Source organism: Ovis aries, chromosome 21 (assembly GCF_016772045.2).
Source record: "Ovis aries strain OAR_USU_Benz2616 breed Rambouillet chromosome 21, ARS-UI_Ramb_v3.0, whole genome shotgun sequence".
In the NCBI taxonomy this organism is placed as follows: domain Eukaryota; kingdom Metazoa; phylum Chordata; class Mammalia; order Artiodactyla; family Bovidae; genus Ovis; species Ovis aries.
Window position 1 is genome coordinate 27060799 of NC_056074.1, and position 25593 is coordinate 27086391.

General features: G+C 50.3%; 3 protein-coding genes across 11 annotated transcripts in view; 2 read left to right on the top strand and 1 right to left on the bottom strand.

Moving 5' to 3' along the window:
• The window catches only part of FAM118B (family with sequence similarity 118 member B), a 47339-nt gene extending 38351 nt beyond the window's left edge, over positions 1-8988 (top strand). For 4 of the 7 annotated variants that reach the window (XM_042238384.1, XM_042238387.1, XM_042238386.1 and 1 more), the window contains 4 exons: positions 794-922; positions 2496-2781; positions 8176-8235; positions 8486-8988. In XM_042238384.1, coding sequence (XP_042094318.1) covers positions 794-922; positions 2496-2781; positions 8176-8235; positions 8486-8499 — 489 coding nt within the window. In that variant the 3' untranslated portion in view covers positions 8500-8988. Of the gene's footprint in view, positions 1-793; positions 923-2495; positions 4330-8175; positions 8236-8485 lie in introns of those variants that run through there. The other 3 variants (XM_042238385.1, XM_027959845.2, XM_060404007.1) reach the window with 2 other exon arrangements.
• Positions 8989-9253: 265 nt separating this feature from the next.
• On the bottom strand, positions 9254-15659 carry SRPRA (SRP receptor subunit alpha). 2 transcript variants are annotated; one of them, XM_027959843.3, is made up of 14 exons: positions 15459-15659; positions 14762-14845; positions 14303-14466; positions 13735-13898; positions 13318-13477; positions 13033-13186; positions 12722-12813; positions 12502-12620; positions 12298-12384; positions 11822-11994; positions 11511-11724; positions 10697-10860; positions 10514-10612; positions 9254-10350 (listed from the first exon to the last, which is right to left on the bottom strand). In XM_027959843.3, the coding sequence occupies exons 1-14, from the start codon at positions 15573-15575 to the stop codon at positions 10222-10224; spliced, it is 1920 nt and encodes a 639-aa protein (XP_027815644.1). In that variant the 5' UTR covers positions 15576-15659; the 3' UTR covers positions 9254-10221. The 2 variants fall into 2 exon arrangements, with proteins under 2 accessions (XP_027815644.1, XP_060259988.1); XM_060404005.1 differs by having other exon boundaries at positions 9254-10612.
• A 285-nt stretch (positions 15660-15944) lies between these two features.
• Positions 15945-23812, top strand: FOXRED1 (FAD dependent oxidoreductase domain containing 1). Of its 2 annotated transcripts, none has more exons than XM_027959361.3 (11): positions 15945-16067; positions 18153-18373; positions 19038-19148; positions 19620-19738; positions 20641-20735; positions 21011-21112; positions 21474-21550; positions 22184-22344; positions 22443-22572; positions 22812-22916; positions 23118-23812. In XM_027959361.3, exons 1-11 carry the CDS (start codon positions 15983-15985, stop codon positions 23370-23372), a joined length of 1461 nt encoding a protein of 486 aa, XP_027815162.1. In that variant the 5' UTR covers positions 15945-15982; the 3' UTR covers positions 23373-23812. The 2 variants fall into 2 exon arrangements, with proteins under 2 accessions (XP_027815162.1, XP_060259989.1); XM_060404006.1 differs by having other exon boundaries at positions 23506-23812.
• The last annotated feature ends 1781 nt before the right edge of the window (positions 23813-25593 follow it).

The window sequence follows — 25593 nt, forward strand, 5'->3', positions numbered from 1 at the left end:
CTTCCTTGGTGGCCTCTTAGGTGACTCGCAGGTGACTGATGTGATTCTTTTACTACTTATCAATTGCTGCACAAGAAATCACCCTGAAAACTTTGTGGTTTAAAACAACACTTTATTTGCTCATGACAATGTGAAGTTGACACCTGAGCTGGGCTAATGGGCTCCGCTGGGCCATTCTGCTGGTTTTGCAGGCTACCCACGTGACTGTGGTCCTCTCGTGGCCAGACTGGGTGGTGTGAGATAACCTTGCTTGTGTGTCTGTTGGTACGGGCTGTTGGCTGGGCCGTCAGACTACTTCACATGGTAGCTGGGTTCCAAAAGCAGCAAAAGAGAAGGCGCATTGTACCAACGTTTTCCAAGTTTCTTCTCCTGTTTGCTTATGCCCCGTTTTCTAAAGCCAGCCATATGGCCGAGCCTGGAGTAAATGTGAAAGGGGACTAGACCAGGGAGTCGTTACAAGGCTTGACGTCTCGGGGATCCGTACTGAAAGGGCCATCCGTGGCTGTCCTGTGTATCACCTGTGGAAAGAGCCCGTATGATTTCTGCAGATGATGACAAATTCTGACTTTTGATTCTTTCTTTGCGAGAGAAATAACCAGACTTGCCGTCATTCCTAACAGTCATGCCTAAAGTACGAAGGCCACATCGAGTGGCCACATTCTTGCCCTGTGATATCATGAAGCTGGAGAGTTGTGTCAGAAGCCTGGTCCTCAGAAGACTGTCTTGCCCATTGGGACCTTGAAGCAGGTGCTCAGCCCTGCCCTCCTGGTTAAGCTGTGTTTATGTTGTGCAGGTCCTTGAGTGGGCTCAGGAGAAGCGGAAGCTGAGCGTCTTACACATCCATGGGGTCTACACCAACCCGAGTGGCATTGTCCTTCACCCAGCTGGTTATCAGAATGTGCTCAGGAATACTGAAGTTATGGTAAGTGGTGCTGGCCTAGCTGCTCTTGGGGAAGCCTTCCTAGGAGCCTTCTGAACACACCACTGAGCTTCCAGGGTTAACAGTTTCTCTTCATCAGTTAACATTGGAAGGCCAAGCATTCTCTTCTGTGCTGCTTAGCTTGTGGACGTGTGTGCCACCTTGGGAAATGTCAGACATCTCTTCAGGTGTTAGGCCGTGTGGTTTTACTTTGTTCTTGATTGACAGCCAGCAGTTGGCACTGTTAACTGGTGGCATCTTCACAAACAAAGAATATATATTTGTATTCGTCATTTGCTATACATGGTATTATCTCCCCAGGTGACACAGTGGGAAAGAATCTGCCTGCCAGTGAGTGCAAGGAGCACAGGAGACACGGGTTCAGTCCCTGGGTCGGGAAAATCCCCTGGAGAAGAAAATGGCAACTCACTCCAGTAATTCTTGCCTGGGAAATCCCATGGACAGAGGAGCCTGGCTGGGTTCACAGAGTCTGGCACAGTTGAGCAACTGAGCACTCACAGACACACATACATGGTATTAGTAACCCTCTCTCTATGCCAAGACTAATTTGTGCAGTTTTTCACTGACCAGTTACTACTAGAGTAAAGAGTTTTTATATAAATGGTGATGGCTTTGTATTGACTCATCATACTTACTCACTTATTGATCACTGGAAAAAATTTTTTTTTAAATTTGAATAGGGTAATAAAATGGAAGCCTTGTGAAAAAAGACCAAGAAAATGTGATGTTTTTTAAAGCACAAGGGGACTTTTTGTCACCCGTTCTTTCCCTGACATCTGTTACAGCTTCTATCTTTAACTGACACTGAGTGATCCCTTAAGCAAAATCATCTCTAATACTTTAGACACATGTAGTGTGTGTGATATATGTGTACATACATGTATGTATAAATGTATACACACAGGGACTTCCCTGGCAGTTCAGTGGTTAGGCCTTGGCCATCCAGTGCAGGGGCTCGGGTTGGATCCCTGCTCAAGGCTCTGAAATCCCACATGCCTTGCGGCCAACACACCAAAACATAAAACGAAACAATGTTGTAACAAATTCGACAAAAGACTTTAAAAACGGTCCATATCAAACCAGTCTTTAAAAATGTCTTAAAAGTGTATACACATGTTCATTAGTGTTCTGAGGGTCATGCTTTCTTTGAGCAGCTCTGGTGATGGGATTCTCTGCTTATTCATGGCCCAGTCTGTAAAGCAAACAGACTGTCAAGGAAACAGAAAGAGTAAAATACATTGAAGACTACTGATTGCCTTAACAGCCTCTGGGCACACAGATCTAAAAAATAAGCTATGATGTAGACCCGTGAGACCCTGGATAGAGACCCTGCAGGAGAATGCCAGGTAAAGACACAGTTTGAGAAGAGTCATCAAGTTGCAGCAGTAGACAGTGAGAAGGGCGTACTCCTTCATGGGAGGGTCTGTCCTCTGGCTCTTGATCCCGGTTCACTGGTCACCACAGTCTGCTCGATGAGCAGCTGCGGCCCCGTGGATTCTTCTGTTTCGCACCTGTCTTCACAGTGTGACTTACATGTTGCTTCCCTCCCTGCCAGAGAGAGATTCAGAAGCTCTATGAAAACAAGTCATTCCTATTCTTGGGCTGCGGCTGGACTGTGGATGACACCACTTTCCAGGCCCTTTTTCTGGAGGCCATCAAGCATAAGTCTGACTTAGAGCATTTCATGCTGGTTCGGAGAGGAGATGTGGATGAATTCAAGAAGCTTCGAGAAAACATGCTGGACAAAGGGATTAAGGTCATCTCCTATGGAAATGACTATGCTGACCTTCCAGAATATTTCAGACGACTGACATGTGAGATCTCCACGAGAGGAAGGTCAGGTAAGTTGCGTTTGGAGACTAAGAGGGGTTGGAAGGCAGCTGTTCTTCAGCCTGTTATGTGTGTGTGGTGGGTCAGGTCATCACCAAGATGCAGAATATAATCCTAACCAGATGATGAAGGGAGATCATGGTTAGTTTTCAGATTAGACTAATCGGTGAAATGCAATTGAAATGTAGATTTCAGGGACTTCTCTGGTAGTCCAGTGGTTAAGAATGCACCTTCCAGTGCAGGGGATGTGGGTTCGATGCCTGGTTGGAGAACTAAGATCCCACATGCCGAGGGGCAACTAAGCCTGGAGCCCGTGCACTGCAACAAAGACCCAGGGCAGTTCAGTTCTGTCGCTCAGTCATGTCCGACTCTGCGATCCCATGGACTGCAGCACGCCAGGCCTCCCTGTCCATCACCAACTCCCGGAGTTTACCCAAACCCATGTCCATTGAGTTGGTGATGCCATCCAACCATCTCATCCCCTTCTCCTCCTGCCTTCCATATTTTCCAACATCAGGGTCTTTTCAAATGAGTCAGCTCTTTGCATCAGGTGGCCAAAGTATTGGAGTTTCAGCTTCAACATCAGTCCTTCCAATGAACACCCAGGACTGATTTCCTTTAGGATGGACTGGTTGGATCTCCTTGCAGTCCAAGGGACTCCCAGGAGTCTTCTCCAACACCACAGTTCAAAAGCATTAATTCTTCGGCGCTCAGCTTTCTTTATAGTCCAACTCTCACATCCATACATGACTACTGGAAAAACCATAGCCTTGACTAGATGGACCTTTGTTGACAAAGTAATGTCTCTGCTTTGTAATATGCTGTCTAGGTTGGTCATAACTTTCCTTCCAAGGAGTAAGCATCTTTTAATTTCATGGCTGCAGTTACCATCTGCAGTGATTTTGGAGCCCCAAAAAATAGTCAGCCACTGTTTCTACTGTTGCCCCATCTATTTGCCATGAAGTGATGGGACCAGATGCCATGATCTTAGTTTTCTGAATATTGAGCTTTAAGCCAACTTTTTCACTCTGCTCTTTCACTTTCATCAAGAGGCTCTTTAGTTCTTCTTCACTTTCTGCCATAGGGTGGTGTTATCTGTATATCTGAGGTTATTGATATTTCTCCCCCCCCCAAAAAATAATAAATTTTAAAAAAGAAAGAATTTAGATTTGAAAAATAGGGGAGAATGGTAACTCCCTTTTGGCTAAGGATGTGAGGAAAAAAAATATATTTGTGTAATTTTGGTGGGAAGGTAAAGTTAGTACAACTTTTCTGAAGGGTAAATTTGGAATATGTCCAAAATTTTAAAACTTTTGACCCAGAAATCCCTTTCGATAAAATCTATCTTAGAAATTTCTCCTAAAGGAGATCACTGGACACTTATACAATTATATGACACAGTTGCATAAAGATATAGGTGTGGGGATGTAATCAGGGTTGTAGATAAATGGCAAAAATTGGAAGCAACCTAAAATGTTCCAGAAAATAGGTGTTTCTATAAATACACCCTTTATTAATTGACTAAATATTAAATACATATGAAGCCATAAAATGAAAAATGCTTTTACTGCCCAAAATAATGTCAGAGATAGTATTCTGAGTGGAAAAAATAAAATGCAGGTTGTAACATGCATTTTTATATCCCAGTCCCTGGCATACAGGTGGTAAAGCGTCTGCCTACAGTGCGGAAGACCTGGGTTCGATCCCTGGCTCAGGAAGATCCTCTGGAGAAGGAAATGGCAACCCACTCCAGTACTCTTGCCTGGAAAATCCCATGGACAGAGGAGCGTAGTAGACTGCAGTCCATGGGGTCGAAAAGAGTCGGATACGACTGAGCGACTTCACTTCACTTTTTCACTTCCCTGGCATACAAGATTGTAGATGCTTTCTGTTTTTGTTTGGTGTGCTTTATGGCTTCTCTGGTGCTGTAAAGAATCCACCTGCCAATGCAGAAGATGCTGGTTCGACCCTTGGGTCGGGAAGATACCTTGTCGGAGGAAATGGCAACCCACTCCTGTATCCTTGCCTGGGAGAGTCCATGGACAGAGGCACCTGGCGGGCTACAGTCCATGGGGTTGCAAACAGTTGGACATGACTGAGCGACTAAACAATAACATAGAGAAATGCCTGGCATGATGCTTAGAAAATTAACTGTGATTATCTCTGTGCAGTAGGAGTTAATGTTTTTTTAAAAAATATTTTTTCCTACGTTATGAAATATGAAAATCCTATTTTTTACGATTATGCTTTGTCTTTATAAACAGAAAAAACGCTGCAAAAATGTTATGTGGAAACTGTTGTGGTGGCAAGTTAGGAGTACCATTCACTTGACATTTTACCTCTCAATTCTAACCAGAAAGCCAAATGCAGTTAAAAGTTTCCATTTACTAATGGCTCCAGGCAAGCTGCCAAACAGCCTACCAAATGCAAAACTTCTTGGTATAGCTAAATCGGATAATACTTTTTAAAACCTTAATTTGAATAAAGCCGGGCCCCAAGGTATGCCCATTCTGACTCAGCACACAGTTCCAAAGAAACTTTGCTGCTGTTATGTAGAATATGTTCTTGAAAAGTTATTTGCTAATATGCATTTTCATGGTCAATCTGAATGCATCTTCAGTTCAATTCAGTCGCTCAGTCATGTCTGACTCTTTGCGACCCCATGAATCACAGCACGACAGGCCTCCCTGTCTGTCACCAACTCCTGGAGTTCACTCAGACTCAAGTCCATCGAGTCAATGATGCCATCCAGCCATCTCATCCTCTGTCGTCCCCTTCTCCTGCCCCCAATCCCTCCCAGCATCAGAGTCTTTTCCAATGAGTCAACTCTTCGCATGAGGTGGCCAAAGTACTGGAGTTTCAGCTTTAGCATCATTCCTTCCAAAGAAATCCCAGGGCTGATCTCCTTCAGAATGGACTGGTTGGATCTCCTTGCAGTAGGGGCCTCTTAAAGGATGGGTAATTTAATATAGAGAGAACTTGTCCTATGCAATGGGATTCTCCTGTGATGAGACATTCCACAAACTGTGATTATCCATGGCTCTGTTTTGATGGCTCTGTTTTGATGGAACAAGATTTGTAAAAGGCATCACCATAACTAAACATTTTGAAAACTTAAGTCTACCCTTTTCATAGAAGACTTTTAAAAACCCTTATAAAAGGAAATTTTCCAATTCATCTTTTTTGTGAAAGCAGTTTGCTGATCTTTCTTGGTGATGTTTTTTGCTGTCCTGCAATATTCCAGATTCTTCTACTGTTTGCCCATAGGTGGGACTCTCAGTAGGCTTTTCCACTGGGCAAGGAGTACATACGTTGTTCTTTTGATCTGTGTTCTGGAGATCTTCTAGCCAAGGAAGATGCTAATGTGGAAGAGAACAAAATCCCGCCGGACAGCTCTTCCTACACTAAGTCTTTTATTGACAAAAGTCATCAGAAGTATTGTGAAGCTGCACAGACTGTCCTTAGCTGCCTGGGCTTCCTAGCAGAGCGACTCCCCATGAAGTTATCACTCATTGCTGCTGCTGCTGCTGCTAAGCTGCTTCTGTCGTGTCCAACTCTGTGCGACCCCATAGACGGGAGCCCACCAGGCTCCCCCGTCCCTGGGATTCTCCAGGCAAGAACACTGGAGTGGGTTGCCATTTCCTTCTCCAATGCATGAAAGTGAAAAGTGAAAGTGAAGTCGCTCAGTTGTGTCCGACTCCTAGCGACCTCATGGACTGCAGCTCACCAGGCTCCTCCATCCATGGGATTTTCCAGGCAAGAGTACTGGAGTGGGTTGCCAGTGCCTTCTCCGTACCACTCATTAGGGTATTGTGAATTGTTAAACATCAAGGATTTTCTCTGTGGCCAGGGGCTTTAATTAGAATGGTCAGCTGAAGTTTGTGATCTGAAATCTAGCAGAGCAGTTTTAGGTTAAAAGCACTTCAAGTCAAATTTACCTTCCATCCACAGTTATTTTCTGAGTCTATAGATAAATACCAATGAGAGGTCAGAGGTCTTTCACTGCCTTTGTTTTATAAACCTGAGCTCTTGCTTTGTATCGGGCACTGTGCTATGTCCAGACTTTTGCATAGTGAAAATTACTTAGGTTGAAAGATTCTGTAGGCTGCAAGTACATTTATTTCAGGAAAATCAAGTAATGGGGAAAAGAAGGTAATTCTTTTATAATTCACTACTATCACAAAAGCAGTTACTTTGGTATATTTCAGTTGAGTTTTCCTTGTGCATTTCCTCTTGGTTGTGAACAAAATCTATATACAGTTCTGGTACTTTTTAAATTCAGTGATATGTATATCATACATCTCCCCACATGGCTGCAGTCTTCCTGGCCAGTGAAAGATTGTATTATAACCCACTGTCTCAGTTACCTAATTATTCCCCTGTATTAGGCAATATGTAGTTTTTTTCTACTGTAAGCACTGTTGCAGTAAGCACGTCTTCATCCCTGGAGTGTTTCCTTTTGCCAGTAATTTCCATAGGCTGGATTCTCAGTATAATTACTAGGTCAGAGGTAACATTTTATGGCTGATAAATACTGCTCTAGTGTTTTCCAAGAGGGGAGTCCCAATTCGTGTGTTTGAGTGCCGTCCCTCGCTTATTTTCACTCCAGCTGTCCGTGTTTCTGTCTGTCCTTTTCTCCTGTGTATTCAGTTTTAAGCTTCTTCCTACACATTATTTATTCCAGTGCTGTCCAGCAGAAATTTTCTGCACTGCCTGAAGTATTCTATCATCTCTGTCCAGTACTGTAACCACAAGCCACATGCGGCCATTGAGTTTTGAAGCGTAGTTAAGTGTGACTGAGGAACAGACTTTTTTCCTTTTTGGCCACACCATGCTGCTTGTGGAATCTCCGTTCTCCAGCTAGAGATCGAACCCACCTCCCACCCCCACCCCCCGCAGTGGAAGTGCAGAATCCTAACCACTGGACCTCCAGGGAAGTCCCCGAGGAGCACAGGTTTTAATTTAGAACTAAACAGCACGTGTGGCCAGCGGCACTGTATCAGACAGCAAGGCTCTAAGCCCGTTCTGGGGGTGTTAGCTCAGCTACTAGTCCCTCTTCTGCTTGGTTGAATTTGCCCCCTTGCATGCTACTTCCTGTCCTCCCCGGCTGGAGTAGTTTTACCTAAACGTGGCCTTCTAGACTAGTTAGGGACACACTTGTTTTTGCACAGGGAGTGTTAGTGCACTCAGGGACCTCAGTGCTTCCCTGTCATCTAGTACAACAGTGTGAAGACTAACCTGGTTATGCCCCTGCCTAGCTGTGCGTTAGGAATAATTCGATCCTTGGTCAGACCATGTGCTTTCACCTCCCTTTATTTTTCACCTCCCTTTAGTTGGCTGCTTTCCTGTTGCTGAGTTTTAGCTGTTCGGTCATATTGTCTGATACTGATGTGTGTTCTGTTCAGCAGGGATCGTGAGAGAAGGCCAGCTGAATGGCTCATCTACAGCACACAGTGAAATAAGAGGTATTCTGTTTCCTGTTCTACCATTTGTCAGCAGAAAACGTTTTCCCAGAGCTCAGTTAAGACCTTGGAGAAGAAATGACTTGGCTCTTCTACCTGTAGAGTCTGGATTTTCCTACCAAGTCCATTCACGGGTTTCCTAGTATTTGGTGTCTTGTCCTCTGAAGGGTTAAGCTTGACTTCAGTTTCTGCAGCTTTAGGTGGATAAACCTGAGCTGTGAAACGTCACTTACCATCTTTTTTCTCTCTGCAGACCGTAGTACCTGAGAGGGCTAGAGGAACCGCCACCATTAGATCAAGCTGTCAGGGCCTACTGTGGAGTGTTTCACAAGTGAACTTACAAGAACCAGAAGCAGCTCCTAGGAAGTACCAATACCCAGAGGCTGAAAGCTGGGGGTTAGCGGAGATGTCCACCTGAATCCTTCATGCCCGCTCGTTCCTCTGCAGCCTGTTCCAGTTCAATACCCACGTGACAAGGGGCCCAAGTGGAGCCCCCACCCCACCTCAGGCTGAACAGGCTGTGTCCACACAGCAGGTCAACAGGACGCTTCCACCGACCGTGGCTGCAGAGGACTTGGGCTCCTGACGCCACGGGCTCGCCGTGGCCCTTGTGGCAGTTTTGTACTCTATACTTGGTTTTTCAATTAAGCTTAATGGCTTTTTTAAAATATGACTTGAAGCTCTAGTTTTCTAGGCCTTTTACAGTGTACAGTATTTTACATAATTGAGCTGTAATATTAAAAGCTTCTTCATTTACTTCCCAGGGCCCCAGCTCTACTTTGAGTCACTTTAGAAAACTCCTGACCTGCAAAGGTACAGGCCGAATGTAAATTTTAAAAGTTCTATTCTTGCACCCTGTGGGGAAGGTGATCTCATTCTCGGGACAAGCGCAGATTTCCACCTGATTCCTCAGCATTGTCAATCCCCGTTTCCCTTTGTGCCATGTACCCTAGAAACTCTAGTTAGTGTGCTGTAGGATTTTAGTTTTGAATCCTTTGTCAAATGACTCCAAGACCTAAAAGGCAATTTACTTATGAAATTTATTTTCTCATATAAATTATGTATTTCTCTGGGCAGACAGCCTTCACCTTATTGCACTAATAGCACATCTGTAATACCAAGCTATAGGACAAGTCTTAACAAGGTCTGTATTCTTCAACGTAGCACTTGTCTACCAGGCACTGTAGAGGAGGATGAGGAGCCAGGATCCGCTCGGGAGCAGAAGGCGGAGGGGGCAACATGTACCCCTTCTGACAGTTGGTTTTCTCCCGGGAAGGGGAACATGCAAAAGTTACATGTGGATTCTGTGGAAGTGGGAGGAGGTCTTGGAGGCTGAGAAGCCCAATGCAACACTGCAGCGCAGCTCCTGTTACTTCTGTGGGAGGCGGGGACCCCTCTCACTCATCTGTAACACATCACTCTGGCCTCGCTGAGGCTTTGGGGAAAAGGGGAAGGGATCATTGAATTAGCAGCAATTAAGAAGAGGCCATACACTGCCACAGTGTGGGGGTGTTATCCTGGCCCTGCAGACCTGAACGCTGTGTATCCTACGGAGAGGGGCCATCGAGACCCAGAGCAGGTTCTCAAGCCTCTTCTCTAATGGAGCAGGGGACGATGCTCAGACGTCCCCGTGACCACACTAACTAGCAGAGCTCTGGTGTTGGATCTATTAACCACTGGTCAAAGCTGTAATGAGACCGAGTCTGTAGGCAGAGTGAGGGATGCTGGATTAGGAAGGGGGAAGAGCATGGGGGTGGGGCAGGGATGGGTAGTGGGCAGTGACTGTAACATGATTAGGCCCTCCTTGCAGGTGGAGGCTGGGCTGAACAGAGAGTGGGGTTAGGAGGGGCTGCAGGCCCCAGAGCCCCCCCTCACTCTGCCTTTGAACTACACTGAAGACAAGTTGCTCACATACTCTAAAGCACATTCTTGATACAGGGATAGGGACTTTGGGGGAAGCGGTGATTTGGTTATCAGGCAAGAGCCACATTAAGCCTTCATGAGGGCAGCCACCACAGCCTTGGCGTTTAGACTGCGTAGGTCACAGTAGGTCTGGCCAGTGCCCACGAAGACGATGGGTTTGCTTGTGATGTAGGTCATAGAAATCGCAGCTCCCACCTGAAGCAGAGACAGAATACCCAGTCATCTCTGGACCCTGCCTTTTCACTCTCTCAGCAACAGGAGGCTCTGGAACCCATGTGCCCTTAGAGCCTCTGCTCCCCTGTGAAGGACAGCCATTCCCCCTCCTGGTCCCACTTTGCCCTGTATTGTCCACGTTTACCTTGTCATCAATGGTATCAAATTTGGTAAGGACAATGCCATCAATGAGCCGAGGTGTCTGGGCCATAGAATGGTCAGCCAAGGCTCTGTTGAACTTGACCTGAAAGGAGAAATATGATATGAACATAACATACCTAACTGGCCAGAGCTAAGGTTGGGAAGAGAACCAGGCCCAAGCCCTCACCAGCTGGTCCACGGCCTCGTTGCCTACTAAGGCCTCCCCCACAAACAGCACCAGGTCGGGTGTGTTGACAGTGATGAGCTTGGCCAGGGCAGTCATCAGGGGAGCGTTGTCTTGCATGCGGCCAGCTGTGTCCACCAGCACCACATCAAAGCCTTGGTTACGTGCTAGAAAGAAAGGAGTGGTCAACGGAAAACTCCTGGACTGTTAAACTCATTTCCAGCTTCCTCTCAACAGGTCCTAAACTGGCCCTATTAAAAGTCTGCCTGTTTATTTCCTTAGGTTCTGAATCAAGTTACAAGGTGATGTAAGAAACACTTTCCACACTCTGTCATTAAGCATATTTAGGGAAAGGAGAGCAGGCGGGTGTGTGTGTGTACACTCGGTGTGCCTGACGCTTTGCAACTCAGTGGACTGTAGCCCACCAGGATCCTCTGTCCGTGAATTTCCCAGGCAAGAATATTGGAGTGGGTTGCCTTTCCTCCTGCAGGGGATCTTCCCGACCCAGGGCTGGAACCACCTCCATCTCTTATGTCTCCTGCATTGGCAGGCAGATTCTTTACCACTGAGCCACACCTGGGAAGCCCTAGCAGGAGGATAAAGGTGTTACCTAAATATTCAGGTAACAAAATGAATCTGTGAGGTTTGCCTACAACTACACGTGTTACCCCAAAGTGGAGCATGGCATGGCATATCACTAATTCTGAGCTGCTACTGAGCAGAAAGTTGGTGGTAGGGTAACCCTGGTCCTCAAGTGCCAAGAGAACCCCCAGAGCACAGGGGCCCACATAAGCTCCGCGCTTCCTGTGCACTGTACCAAAGGCTATGGCCTCCATGGCAATGCCGGCAGCATCCTTGCCATAGCCCTTCTCAAACAACTGCACCATGGTGCGGCCGCCATGGTTCTCCGGGGGGTGCAGGGCGCTCAGACGCCGGGTGTGCGTACGCAGCTGTTCCACAGCCCCGGCACGAAATGTGTCGCAGGCAGCGATGAGGACACTGAAACCATTCTCTAACAGCCAGAAGGAGATCTGCAAAAGAGGCAGAACTGTCAGCCAGCCCCAGAGCGGCAGAGAAGGAAAAAGTAGCAGAAACAATGTCAGACTCAGGCTGGGGAACGGCACCCACCTTGGCAAGGTTGGTAGACTTCCCCACGCCGTTCACACCACAGAAAGTGACCACGTAAGGGCGCTGATGACGCTGGGCATCCATGATGTCCCGCAGCATGTCTACGCGGCGCTGCGGCTGTAGAATCTGCACCAAGGACTCCTGCAGAGCTTGCTTGACCGTGGAAGTCACCGCTGGGGGTGGGGCAGGGAGGTATACCCATGAAGCCCAAGTCAGATGCTCCGAACACCTGGCATCTTGCTGAGCTATAGGGAACTAGGATCCTGCCCAGGAATCCACACCGTATCTGACAGCCCTAAGCACCTGACAGGTAATTGATTCAAATCCTCTTAAGCTAGATGTCATGAACACCTGAAGTCTAGGTAAAACAACAGAGATTTAGAGATTATAGTTTGTCAAAAGTCATGCACGTAATAAGAATGGTGGTGACTTCATAACCTCCACCCAAGCACTTCCAGGTCTGGGGAGACACTTACTGCTGAACGTCCCCATCACCTTCCCTTCCAACTTGTTGGCCACGGATTCACAGAGCTGGACTGCGATGTCTGCTGCCACGTTCTTAGCTAAGAAGGGGGACAAGCGTGGGTGAGTGCCCCGGCAGGAGTGAACGACCTCCATTACAGCCCTTCTCCCCCACCATCCTGACCCCCCAAACACGAGTCTACCCTGTTCTGACTCACCAATGAGATGGTCACGCATCTTGTCCAGCACAGACTCCATGTCTTCACGAGTCAAGCTCTTGGAACCCACAAGGCCCTTCAGCATCCCAAACATGCCACCCAGAGTGCCCTTGGTAGCACTGCAGGCACAGAAAACCACAGACGCACAGAAAGCCAGCAGGCATCAGCAAGTCCTATCCCTTCTGGAGCCATACCCGCCACCCGCCACCAAATCCCATACCTAGGTTTGGCGGAATTCTGAGCAGCTCCTTCGTCATCTGAGCTGCTGCAGTCCAGATCCTGCAGCTGCCTCCCGGGCCCAGTCCCTCGAATCTGGAGGGTGTGGGGAGAGGAAGGGATCAGGAAACCATGAGCTGGCGGGGAGGGAAACCTGGAGTGACCCTGTCCTACACTGCTCCGCCTCTTTGACTCCAGAAGCTTCAAATGTAACCCACCCTCTGGCTCCAAGGAATCAAGGGGACTGCCCTCATCTCCTTCCTCCTCTGCTTCTTATTACCGGTAACTCTCACTCTGGCCCCTACTACCTCTTACCAAGTTGATGTCCTCAGGTGGGGCCGCTTCGGGGGCTCCGTTGGTGGTGGGAGTGCTGTAGTCCAGAACTTCCTTGTTAGCAGAGCCTCCCAGTGCCCACACCCGGGGTGCCTTTTTGCCCTTCTCCTTGGGAGCATCTGACTTACTGGACTTGCTGTGAAGGGTTACAGTACAGAGGGTTATGGTGGAGAAGCAGGAGAGGCAGCATCCACCTCAGAGACAAGGGCTCCCTTGCCCCCAATGTGTCTGGACAGCAAAAGCTTAGGGCAAAGCTGGGCTGCTCACCCGGACTTCTCCATACCCCTCCCATGCTTCTGAATGAACTCTTCCCGCTTCCTGCGGATCTGCTCCTCTTTGGAAAGTTCCTCTCCGTTCTCAGGTCCTACTGGTTGACCTGACTTTTCTGCGGGGGCTGCTTTGCTAGCAGTCAGAGGGCCATCAGAACCTGTCAAGGAGAAAACTCACTGAAAAAAAAAAAAAAAGACCAAATTCCTACAAAATAGACAAATGGGGAAAAGTCTCCCAGATGATTCAGAGAAAACTATGAAGAAACACCAGGAGGATCACTGAGATTGGGGACGATAATGAGGGTGGTGGGCACCTGGGCCAGGGAGGCAAGCAATGATGAAGGGAGGACAGGGAACCACTTCAGTGCCGCCTTAACAACTTCTCATGCCCCTGGATGTCCAAGTTCAAACTCACCTTCCTTCTTGGCCCCCTTGTTTTTTTTGTTATTCTTGGCTTTTTCCTTAGGCTTTTCACCCCGTGTCTCAATCATGGATCTCACAGGTTTCTTGGCCTTTTCAGAATCTTCAAATTTCTTCATGGTAGTGGGAGCACGGATCTTACTGCTCTCCTCTGCTTCACTAAAGAGAAAAGTTTGTGCTGAGTCACTTCAGTCGTGTCTGACTCTTTGGATTCTATGGACAGAGGAGCCTGGTGGGCTAGGCTCCTCTGTCCATGGGATTCTCCAGTCAAGAATTCTAGAGTGGGTTGACATTTCCTTCTCCAGGGGATCTTCCCAAGCTAGGGATCAAACCTGGGTCTCCCACATGGCAGGCATTCTTCACCATCTGAGCCACCAGGGAAGCCCAAAGAGAAAAGGTGGACAGTCTAAATCCAGGGGAAGGGCCCTCACACCAAGCAGGCAATCAGAACTGGGAAGCCAACTCAGGAGCCCCTTTCAACCCACAGCGTACTACCCACTCTTGGGAAGGAAGGGAACTCATCAAGTCTCAGAAACTGATTTTACAGAGGGGAGGCCTCTCACCGAAGAAGCCGCAGAAAGTCATTCTGGAAATCGAAAGTGCCATTCAATAGACTTAAGGCACTCTGCTGTTGGATCTCAGTGCGGTACTTGTCTCGAAACAGCCGGTGAACGTCGTCTATCAACTTGTCCACATATGTCAGTGTTAGGATCTTCTGAAAACCTACCTGTTCAGGGGAAGGAACAGAGCCAGAAATCTGTTTACATGCCAGTCCAGAACAGAGGGAAGCCAACTCGACCCAGGCCTCCAGGGACTGGCTCAGCCCCCTGGCCGGTTTCCCTGACCTGAGGAGCAGCCAAGCCCTCTGACTGGGCCCAAGAGCAGCTTCCCTTTCCCCCTCCACCCTCCTTGTTTTCTCAGTTACTTCATCATAGACACTGGGTTTAATTAATCAGGATTTTCTGAATCATCAGGACTGCCTGTCAATGTAATCGTTACCCCTCTAAAATACACTCACTTACCACAAACACCAACTCAAACTGGTTGTCCAGTTTATACTTGAGAGTGAGTGCCTCATGGGTGAAGGAGTTGTTACCTCCTCTCTCCTGGAAAAAGAGTATATCTCAGAGTTCAGACTGTCCCCTCAAACACCTGGAGTTGGGCCCCTTCGGGAAGGAACCAGACATTACCCTAAACTCAAACCTGTCCCCCAGGGCAAAAAGATTCAGGGGCACTGCTCTCCAGCATTCCACCTGGAAGAAAAGTGTAGACACCCAGCTGAGGGCGAGGAGGGGAAAGGTGGGAGGGACCGACATGTGCGAGCGAGAAGGGAGTCCTCATGTAAACAATCAGGTTTACCGGCAGTCGGACACTATCTACACTTCTTAAAAGACGTTCTTTCATCCTTTATCCCACCCAGCCTTTGCGACAACAGAAAAGCAAGCCGTTGGCAGTGAAAGTGGGGAACGAAGGGAGGTCTCAATAGACTACGGAATCCTGCCAGAGTCCCAGAAAGCGGAGGGGGAGGGGACATCACAAAGTTGCGGGATGGTCTGATAGGAGCGGGAGAAAGAAGTGGAGTCCCGGCTACGAGCGAGCGGCCAGTTTGAGGTGCGCCGACAGGGTGAGAGGGAGGCCCGGGATCAGTCAAAGGGGACTAGGGGTCGGGTCAGGGGGGAGGGGGACGAGCCTGGAGTTCTGATCCCGCGGGGGCGGTACCTGCAGCAGCACGGAACGAATTAACGCGTTAACGGGCCCGGTGCATGAGTCGCTCACGCCTTGAAAGCACCAGAGAACAAGCCCGCCTTTGGAAAAAATGGTGAAGAAGTCGAGCATGGCGGCAGCGGGAAAGGAGCCGGGGCCGGCGCCGGGAACTCAGGCCTCGATCGCTGCCGCTTCCTGCTGCGCCAAGCGCGGGACACGTCACACCAGCGGCCCCGGAAACCGGCGCAGCCGCACTTCCGCTCAGCGCCGCCCGCAACCCTCCCCGGCTCCGCCCACGGGCGCGCAAGACTGACGTAGACGCCCAGCTGGCCAACGGAGGGTGGGGGCGGGCCTGGGCGGGGCTCTCAGCATGTCACCGGAGGGACCGACCGCCTATAGGGCGGAGGGGCGGGGCCCGGAGGCGTCGCTGGCCAATGGGAGTGCTCGAATGAACGACTGGCGGCGCGTAGCTGCGACTGCAGCCTGGGACTGTACCCGGGTAGGGTGCTTCTCTCCTAGCGGCCCGGAACAGCAGGGCCATGCTTCGGAGGGCGCTGCGGCTCCGCCTGGGCCAGTGCCTCTCCGGACGGGGGCTAGGCACATACAGAGGAGGCTCTACTCTGGGTAAAGTTGAGGGCAGCGGAGGGTATCGTGGTTCTGGGGTGTCCCCCGTCTCCAGCCTTGTGACCTTCAGGACTCAGAATCCCGGCCCACGCTGGGAAGACAGTGGGGTCCCTCGGAATAGAGGGTAACCTTGCCTGCTGGAGCTTGTAGAGCCTGGACAGGGGTATGGATCCCAGAGTTGCCCTTCTCAGGTGACATATCCCAGATCATTCTATCCCTGAGTTTGCCACCAGAATTGCAGCCAGGCCGATTTATTGGTTGCACAGAAATTAATGAAGTCCTGCTCGCATGCAGGATGCTGTTCAGTGGCTGTGAGGAGGAAAGAAGAGAAAGAAAGGATTCGATACACGTCCTGGAGGTGTCTGAGGTGTAGCTGGAGAGGGAAGGCTTCTAGACCAGTTGAAAACTGGAGAGAAGCCAACTAGGATGATGTCCTGTACTGCCAGTAGGTAGTGCCGGTAGCCATACATGGAACAGGTGGGAAGTGAGATCAGCCTTGAAAGATGATGTTTACTGGCCCAAGGAAAGTGTGAGTTCCAGGTTCTGGAGAACTGAGCAGAGGTTAGGAAAAAGTATCGTTTTCGTGCAAGGAATTAGCAAAGGCCATCCGAATAGAGAGTTGAGTTAGTAGTATGAAATGATGGGTAAGGTTAAGCCCAGATCAAGGAAAGACTCAAATGCTGAGAAGAGTTTGAACTTGGAACTGGAGACAGTGACAGAAGACTTGGAAATTTGTGAGCCGGGTGTGAAAGACAAAAAGATTCATGTATTCGAGGCATTTATTGAGCACTTGGGATGTGCCAGGCACTGTGCTAGGCTGGAGATTTGGTGGAGAAGGTAGACGAAGCACAGTATGAAGCAATCACAGATGAGTTTAAAGTTGCAAGTGTGCTGCATGTTGCAAAGGAACAGTTCACTGAGCTGCAAGATAAGAACAGGATTACTTGGCATAGTCTAGGGGAGGTCAGGAATTCCTGAGAAAGTGATAACTGAACTGAGATCTAAAGGAACCAAGGAGTTAACTGGGCAAAGAAGTGGGCGCAGAGTTTCAAAGCAGAGAGAACACCTGTGTAGGTCCTCTTGGCAGAAATAAAGGGGTGAGGTTGGAGGGTTCTGGGATGACAAGGTGAACGAGAGCTAGATCGGGCAGTGTCTCACAGGCCACGTGAAATCTTTTGAACCTTTATCCTTAGAGTGATGGAAAGCTATGAAAGGTTCTAAGCAAGAGAGTGTTTGATGGATTAATGTTCAGAAGAGGTCATTCTAGCTATGATAGACTCATTGGAAAAGACCCTGATGGTGGGAAAGATTGAAGGCAGCAGCTGAAGGGGGCGACAGGATTAGATGGTTGGATAGCATCACCAACTCAGTGGACATGAGTTTGAGCATGCTGTGGGAGTTGGTGATGGACGGGGAGGCCTGGTGTGCTTCAGTCCACAGGGTCGCAAAGAGTCGGACTTGACTTAGCTATTGAACAACAACAAAGCTGTGATAGAGGAAAGAAATTGGGGGGTAGGACAAGAGGGGAATGAGTGGAAATGGGAGCTCTTAATCATTGTGGTTTGGTCCAGGGCAGTGGTGGTAGAGATGGGGAAAAAAAGGGGACAGATTGGAGAGAGATTTAAGAGGCAAAGTCTCTTATAAGAGCTTGATAACAGACAGGACGTGAGTGTAGATTTGCTGGTGGTGATGAATATCCAGGAGAAGGTGCCACTCAGAGGTCCATGCTTCTGAGGGTCCTGTGGCTCTAGATGTGCCAGGACCTATTGGTCCAGAAGCCCAGGAGAGAAACGTGTAAGTCCCCTGGCCTAGGGAGAAAGTAGAGAGTGTTCATTTTAGGAAGCTGAATCTTGCAGTGCTAGGTATAATGCACTCAAAGGAAGTGAGACTCGGGCACAGAGACCATGAGGCAAAGCTGGGGAATGCTGCTGTATGCCAGCTGACCTTGAGAGGACTAAAAACTCAGTGTCAGTTTAGCCCTCCTTTTCCTGTGCCCATCTTCTGACCACGACACACACGCACACCCCACCCCGCCTCTTGGAAAGGAGATGCATGGCCCTCTCTGACCATAACTGCGTCCCACAGACTGCGATGGAAAGGTGTCGAAGATCAAGAAGAAGATCCAGTCCATCTTCCCTGGCAGGGCTTGGAGCCCACTGTATGACACCAGCCACCTGCCCCCCGAACGCTCAGATGTGGTGATTGTTGGGGGTGGGGTGCTTGGACTGTCTGTGGCCTACTGGCTGAAGAGGTTGGAGAAGCAGCAAGGTGCCATTCAGGTGCTGGTCGTGGAGCGGGACCACACGGTGAGGTCTGGGGTGGGGCAGAGTCAGGCAACTCTGAGTCAGGGGCAGGGGAGGAGAAGAAAGGCTGAAATCTCTGAAGGGACAGGACTTTGGCCCTTGTTGGGAAATAGCCCCAGGTTCTTCCTCAAACTATTGACTTTGACAATAAGGTTTTTGCTTTTGAAAGCAAATTTCGCAATGTTGTGTGTTTTGAGATCTCAGAGGTCTGGCCTGCATTCCAGCTGTGATCAGCGCAATTATTACAACCCCCTTGCAGGCCTCATTGCTTGCTTCTGAGGTTTTTGTGCTTTAATTGTTCCTGTTTACCACTGCTGGCTAGTCACAGGTCTTGCTCCATTGGCCATGTCCCTCTATTTTCCAGTTAGTAGAACCAAATGTCAGTCTCCAGCCTTGGACTTCAGGGCCATTACCATTTTGTAACATTTTGTATGAGGGTGTCCCGCCTTTTGATGACTGACCCTCTGCTCTGTACCTATCCTAATAAGGATTTTAATGACCGTTGTCCTCACTGCCTTCATTTGGGTTTGTTCACTTCAGCTTCTCTTAGATTATAAAACCTGAAGGTAGGACTCCCCTTCACCTTTGGACATGTGACTTTCAACCTTCATGACAGTATTCTGCTCATGCTGGACAGGGCCCACCTCACCTTCTCTTGTCTCCGCAGTATGCCCGGGCCTCCACCGTGCTCTCCGTGGGCGGGATTCGCCAGCAGTTCTCATTGCCTGAGAACGTCCAGCTCTCCCTCTTTTCGGCTGAATTTCTACGGAACATCAATGTGAGATTGGGGGAGTGGGGGTGGCAACCCCTCCTTTAGCCCAGAGAGGCAGCCAGTCCTGCTGGCAGGGGAGACAGGCCACTAGGAGTTGGAAATGCCAGTTTTCTTCCCAGTGGCAGTGCCTGGAGGGGGCTTTTCTCTGGGTCAGGACACTGAGTTGAGGGTTGTGGTAAGAAAGCCAGAAAAGCGCTCTCCCCTTCTTCTTTTTTTTTTTTAATATTTATGTATTTGGCTGCACTGGGTCTTAGTTGCAGCATGCAGAATCTTTGATCTTTGTTGTATCACGCAGGATCTCTAGTTACAGCTGTTGGGATCTCTAGATGTGGCGTGTGGAATCTAGTTCTGTGACCAGGGATTGAACCTGGGCCCCCTGCATTGGGAGCTCAGAGTCTTAGCCTTGGGACACCAGGGAAGTCCCACTGCCTCCCTTCTTGAAGTCAGTTTCTTGGACGAGCTTTTCTTTGCACACAGGAGTACCTGGCTGTGGTCGATGACCCTCCCCTAGACCTCCAGTTCAACCCCTCCGGTTACCTCCTTCTGGCTTCTGAGGAAGGGGCTGCGATCATGGAACGCAACGTGAAAATCCAGAGGTGGGCGCCTGGCACGGCCTCCACGCTGCATCTCAGCCACCCTCTGACTCACTTTAGAGGCCAGGGTGATAGAGCTGATGAGACAGGCCCTGCTCCCTAGGAGCTCAGTCTGTCAAGAAGATGGACATGGGCAGACCTCCAGTGTCCCATGCTAAGTGCTGTATCCAGACGTGGACAGTCGCTGTCACAGTGGTTCCTAAGTTTCCAGGCAATGAGAACCCCCCAGGACACATCCCTCCTACCAAGTCCCACGAATCCACAAGTGTTTTCGCTAATAGCCAGAAAGTAGAACTCGTAAGCTTTACAGGGGGCTCGTGTCAAAGGCTACGGGGTCTCATGACCAGCCAGCCAAGAGCAGGCATCTTCACCAGATGGTTCTATGACTTTCACTAGTGACATCAAATCATGTCCTAAATGCATTACAAATATTAACTCATTTAGTTGTCAGAACATCCCCATTTCCCACGTGGGGAACCTGAGGCACCCGGAGCTAGTAGGTGGTGGCGCCAGGATTTGAACCAGACTGCTCGTGTGTGTGACCTTTGGGCACCCGTGATGCTGCCTTTGGGCATCAGGGTCGCAGAGGGGACAGTTGTGTGGTGAGCAGCACTGTATTGGAAGGCGGACGGGGAGGGCCCCCTGAGCAGAACAGAGTGACCCTCCCTGTCGTGAAAGCACAGGGAACAGTTAGGGGGTGGCAGGGGGCTTGGTGTGGCCAAAGGGAGTCTAGGGTGTCAGAATGGAAAGGGAGGGCAGAGGCTGAAGAGTCTTGACCAGGCAGCAAGGAAGACTGACGTGGGTGAGGTGACTGTGGAGCCAGGCCCACCCTTCTCTCCCTCCTCCCCCGCCCCGCATACACATGCTCACCGAGCATACGTGCGCAGACCCACACATTCCTCCAGGCAGGAAGGAGCCAAAGTCTGTCTGATGTCTCCGGAGCAGCTTCAGAAAAAGTTTCCCTGGATCAACACAGAGGGAGTGGCTTTGGCATCATACGGTGAGCCTTGCTTGGAGAGGGGGTCAGAGGTTGAGGGGTGCCTCAGGGTGAGAGGTCCCAGCACCCCACAGCCAAGTCAAGGAGGAAGGTTTCTGGCCAGCAGGACCTGCCCCGGGCCAGGCCAGCTCTCTGCCCTTTCGTAGGATCCAGCTCTGGTGCAACTGGTCGATGTGACATTCCCCAGGTTACGAGCCCCGAAGAGTCAAGGGGTGTGGGGAAAACAACAGGAGACGAGGGTCCTAGGCCCCCTTCACGCATCTTCTTTCTCCTCACAGGGCTGGAGAACGAGGGTTGGTTTGACCCCTGGTGTCTGCTCCAGGGGCTTCGGCGAAAGTTACAGTCCATGGGGGTCCTTTTCTGCCAAGGAGAGGTGACGCGTGAGTCTGAGGCCGGTGCCTGTGGCTTATGTCCTCTGCTGGTGGGGAGGCCAGCCCATGCTGGGTCTCGCCTGCACACACAGGCTGAGCAAGGGGAGTGGGGGCTTCTCCCTGGGTCTGGTCCTAAGCATCCTAACTCCAGCTCCTAAGCAGATTTTTCCATGACTCGTGAGCTGCTTGAAGTTCCGGCATCATCCTATCCTGTGTGGCCAAGTTCGTCCTGGCTGCCCTGTCCCTTTTGGCTTCAATGCCTGTGGGACAACTCACAGCCTTCAGCTTTCTGTCCTTAGGAAACCAGTGGAAGCCCCATTTCCTTCCTCTTTGAGGCCTCAAGGACTTATCTTCTTCCCTTTTTCTGCAGGTTTCATCTCTTCATCCAGCCACATGGAGACTGCCAGCGGGGAGCAGGTGACTTTGAAAAGGATTCATGAGGTCCATGTAAGTTCCCAGCCTAGGGACCTCCCTTAGCAAAGTGCAGAGTGAGGAAAGTCATGACTGTCCTTGTGTTTATGCATTTTGTTTAAATTTTTTTAATTATAAAGAAAAAGTGCTTTGCCATGTTGTGTTGGTTTCTGCCATACAACAACGTGAATCAGTTGTAATTATATATATCCCTGCTTTCTTGCGGAGAAGGCAATGGCACCCTACTCCAGTACTCTTGCCTGGAGAATCCCATGGATGGAGGAGCCTGGTAGGCTGCAGTCCATGGAGTCGCTAAGAGTCAGATATGACTGAGTGACTTCCTTTTCACTTTTCACTTTCATGCATTGAAGAGGGAAATGGCAACCCTACTCCAGTGTTCTTGCCTGGAGAATCCCAGGGATGGGGGGCCTGGTGGGCTGCCGTCTGTGGGGTCGCACAGAGTCGGACACGACTAAAGCAACTTAGCAGCTGCTGCTTTCTTGATCCTCCCTGCCCCCTCCCATCCCACTCCTCTGATGGTCGCAAAACGCCACGCTGGGCCCCCTGTGTTATATAGTCCCTTCCCACGCGCTAGCTATTTTACGCGTGCCTGTGCTTTTGATCTTCTACCCACTTCCGGCGTGGGTAAGCTGAGGCTGGGGTCTGCAGGTGAAGATGGACCACAGCCAGGAGTTCCAGCCGGTGGAGTGTGCCCTAGTGGTCAATGCGGCGGGGGCCTGGTCTGGGCAAATCGCAGAGCTGGCTGGCATTGGGACTGGGCCGCCGGGCACCATGCAGGGCACCAAGCTGCCTGTGGAGCCGAGGAAAAGGTGACTCCTCCAGGGCTCTGCAGGGGGTGGCTACACGAGGGTCTGGGTTGGGGGGCGGTCCCTGTTCTCGCCACTTCTCACGCTGCTGGTCACGGCAGGTATGTGTACCTGTGGCACTGCCCCCAGGGACCAGGCCTGGAGGCGCCGCTCGTCGCAGACCCCAGTGGAGCCTATTTCCGCCGGGAAGGATTAGGCAACAACTACCTGGGCAGCTGTAGCCCCACAGAGGTACGCTCCGTGGGGTCAGGGTGCCGGCGAAGAGACGGAGAGCGGGTGTCACTCAGGAGTCAGGCTTCCTGGGAGGGCCCCATGCGGGTACTGATGTCACAGTCCCCTCTGGCTTTGAACTGGGGTCTCTTTCCCCCCAGTCCCTGCCCACCAAGGGGACCGACTAAAGAGGTGGGTGACGTCTGGATCTGCCCTGTGTCCTGGACAACGTCAGCCCTGTCCCCACCTCTCCCCACCAGGAGGAGGAACCAGACCCAGGGAACCTGGAAGTGGACTACGACTTCTTCCAGGAGAAGGTGTGGCCCCGTTTGGCCCAGAGGGTACCAGCCTTTGAGACTCTAAAGGTAATTGAACTGAGACAGATGGCCCTGGAGCCTCTGGGCCTGCTCTCAGAGCCTACCGGCCGGCCCACACAACAAGGGCCTCCACTTCACAGTGGCTGAGGACCATTCCGTGGGCCCGCTCGGAGGTGGTAGAGGGTACCAGGAGTGAGATGGGGTGCATGGGCAGCCCTCCCAGGAGCCCCACGTCTCATGCCCCTGCAGGTCCGGAGTGCCTGGGCTGGCTATTATGACTACAACACCTTTGACCAGAACGGCGTGGTGGGCCCCCACCCCCTGGTCATCAACATGTACTTTGCGACGGGCTTCAGTGGCCACGGGCTCCAGCAGGCCCCTGCCGTGGGGCGGGCTGTGGCCGAGATGATGCTGGAGGGCCACTTTCAGACCATCAACTTGAGCCCCTTCCTCTTCGGCCGCTTTTACTTTGGAGAGAAGGCCCAGGAACACTGTATCCTCTGAGCTCCGGAGCGCCTCACGGGCCCACCACCCACTGTGTCACCCTGGGCTCTGATCCTGGCCATGCTCATACCTCCTCACAGCTTGGGCCTCCCCAGCACCAAGCCAGGGTCTCCTCCACCCGCCTCTTGTCCAGGGTGCCCTGCCCCATATGGGCCCAGGCCCACGCTGATGGAGAACGATGGGCCAGGACCCCAGGACTGATCATGGCCCAGGCTGATGCCTCCCACCAGTAGCCCAGCAGGACAGAACACCTCAGGGGATCTGAGCACCAGGACCCAGGGCTGGCTCCTTCCTGGTACCAAACCAGAGAGACTGCTTCTCCCTGTCTCTGCAGAGCCCAGCAGAGCCCAGACCAGAAGCAGCCTGGGGCAGTTTGGCCCAGGTCTGTTGACTTTTCTGTTTACCCTGCTTGTTGATCAATAAATGTGATTAACTCCTTCCTTTTAGCAGTCCTCTGTCCCTTCGTCTTTTCACCTAATGACAGTCGCTTTTGAAACAGCACCCTAGCCAAAAAAAAAAGATGGAGGTGGCCCTCCAAGATCATCTGTTGGGAGAGGGAGGGAGGAGAGGGCGGTTGTGCTGCCAGGGGGGACAGTGGAACCCCTGAGTAGAGGGTGGGTAAGCGCCAGGACTTATCAAGTGAGCAGAAGAGGAAGAGGCACCTGAATGTGGAATGAATGCAACAAACTCGGGGAAACAGGAAGGAAGTCGCCAGGGGCAGGGGGCAGGGGGCAGGCTGAACCCAGTATCTGTGTTAACCCTATGAGGCTGTCTCCTTCAGTGTCCAGTGTCCACTCACACTTCTGTACAGACACCCCACCTACAGTCGGAGAAAAAAGGCCTTCATCTGGCTCCTCCTCCAGCAGCTACTTCCTCCAGGACTACAAATGCTGCATTTGTTAGGAAGGCAGGAATGAAACCTCCATGGCTCAGATGGTAAAGAATCCACCTGAATGCAGGAGACACAAGAGACAGGGGTTTGATCCCTGGGTTGGGAAGATCCACTGGAGGAAATGGCACCTGGGAAATCCCATGGACAGAAGCCTGGCGGGCTACAGTCTATTTCAGTTCAGTTCAGTTGCTCAGTCATGTCCGACTCCCTACGACCCCATGGACTGTAGCACGCCAGGCCTCCCTGTCCGTTGACAACTCTCAGAGTTTACTCAAACTCATGTCCATTGAGTTGGTGATACCATCCAACCATCTCATCCTCTGTCGTCCCCTTCTACCCTCAATCTTTCCCAGTATCAGGGTCTTTTCCAAGGAGTCAGTTTTTCCCATCAGGTGGCCGAAGTATTGGAGCTTCAGCATCAGTCCTTCCAATGAATATTCAGGACTGATTTCCTTTAGGATTGACTTGTTGGATCTCCTTGCAGTACAAGGGACTCTCAAGAGTCTTCTCCAACACCACAGTTCAAAAGGCCTTTTCTTTATAGTCCAACTTTCACATCCATACATCACTACTGGAAAAACCATAGCTTTGACTAGACGGACCTTTGTTGGCAAAGTAATGTCTCTGCTTTTGAATATGCTGTCTAGGTTGGTCATAACTTTTCTTCCAAGGAGCAAGCGTCTTTTAATTTCATGGCTGCAGTCACCATCTGCAGTAATTTTGGAGCCCCCTAAAATAAAGTCTGTCACTCTTTCCACTGTTTCCCCATCTATTTGCTATGAAGTGATGGGACTGGGTGCCATGATCTTAGTTTTTTCTGCATGTTGAGCTTCAAGCCAACTTTTTCACTCTCCTCTTTCACTTTCATCAAGAAGCTCTTTGGTTCTTCTTTGCTTTCTGCCATAAGGGTGGTGTCATCTGCATGTCTGAGGTTATTGATGTTTCTCGTGGCAATCTTGATTCCAGCTTGTGCTTCCTCCAGCCCATCATTTCTCATGATGTACTCTGCATATAAATTAAATAAGCAGGGTGACAATATACAGCCTTGACATACTTTCCCTATTTGGAACCAGTCTGTTGTTCCATGTTCAGTTCTAGTTTGCTTCCTGTCCTGCATACAGATTTCTCAAGAGGCAGATCAGGTGGCCTGGTATTCCCATCTCTTTAAGAATTTTCCAGAGTTTGTTGTGGTCCATGGGGTTGGAAAGAATCAGACACAACTGAGTGGCTGACCAACAATAACAATAAACTGCCTGCACTCCTGTGGGGCTTTATTCAGGCTACAGGACTGCAATTAGCCTGATGTCTGTCTTCCCTTTGTGAGGGACA

Excerpts from the sequence above, each read along its gene's own strand:
- SRPRA (XM_060404005.1), bottom strand. The coding sequence starts at position 15,575 with ATGCTCGACTTCTTCACCATTTTTTCCAAAGGCGGGCTTGTTCTCTGG. Across the intron at positions 14,467-14,761 it reads AGTTTGAGTTGGTGTTTGTG|GTAGGTTTTCAGAAGATCCT; the intron begins GTAAGTGAGTGT and ends TCCCCTGAACAG. Across the intron at positions 12,814-13,032 it reads CACCTGAGGACATCAACTTG|ATTCGAGGGACTGGGCCCGG; the intron begins GTAAGAGGTAGT and ends CACACCCTCCAG.
- FOXRED1 (XM_027959361.3), top strand. The coding sequence starts at position 15,983 with ATGCTTCGGAGGGCGCTGCGGCTCCGCCTGGGCCAGTGCCTCTCCGGA. Across the intron at positions 18,374-19,037 it reads TCGTGGAGCGGGACCACACG|TATGCCCGGGCCTCCACCGT; the intron begins GTGAGGTCTGGG and ends TTGTCTCCGCAG. Across the intron at positions 21,551-22,183 it reads AAAGGATTCATGAGGTCCAT|GTGAAGATGGACCACAGCCA; the intron begins GTAAGTTCCCAG and ends TGGGGTCTGCAG.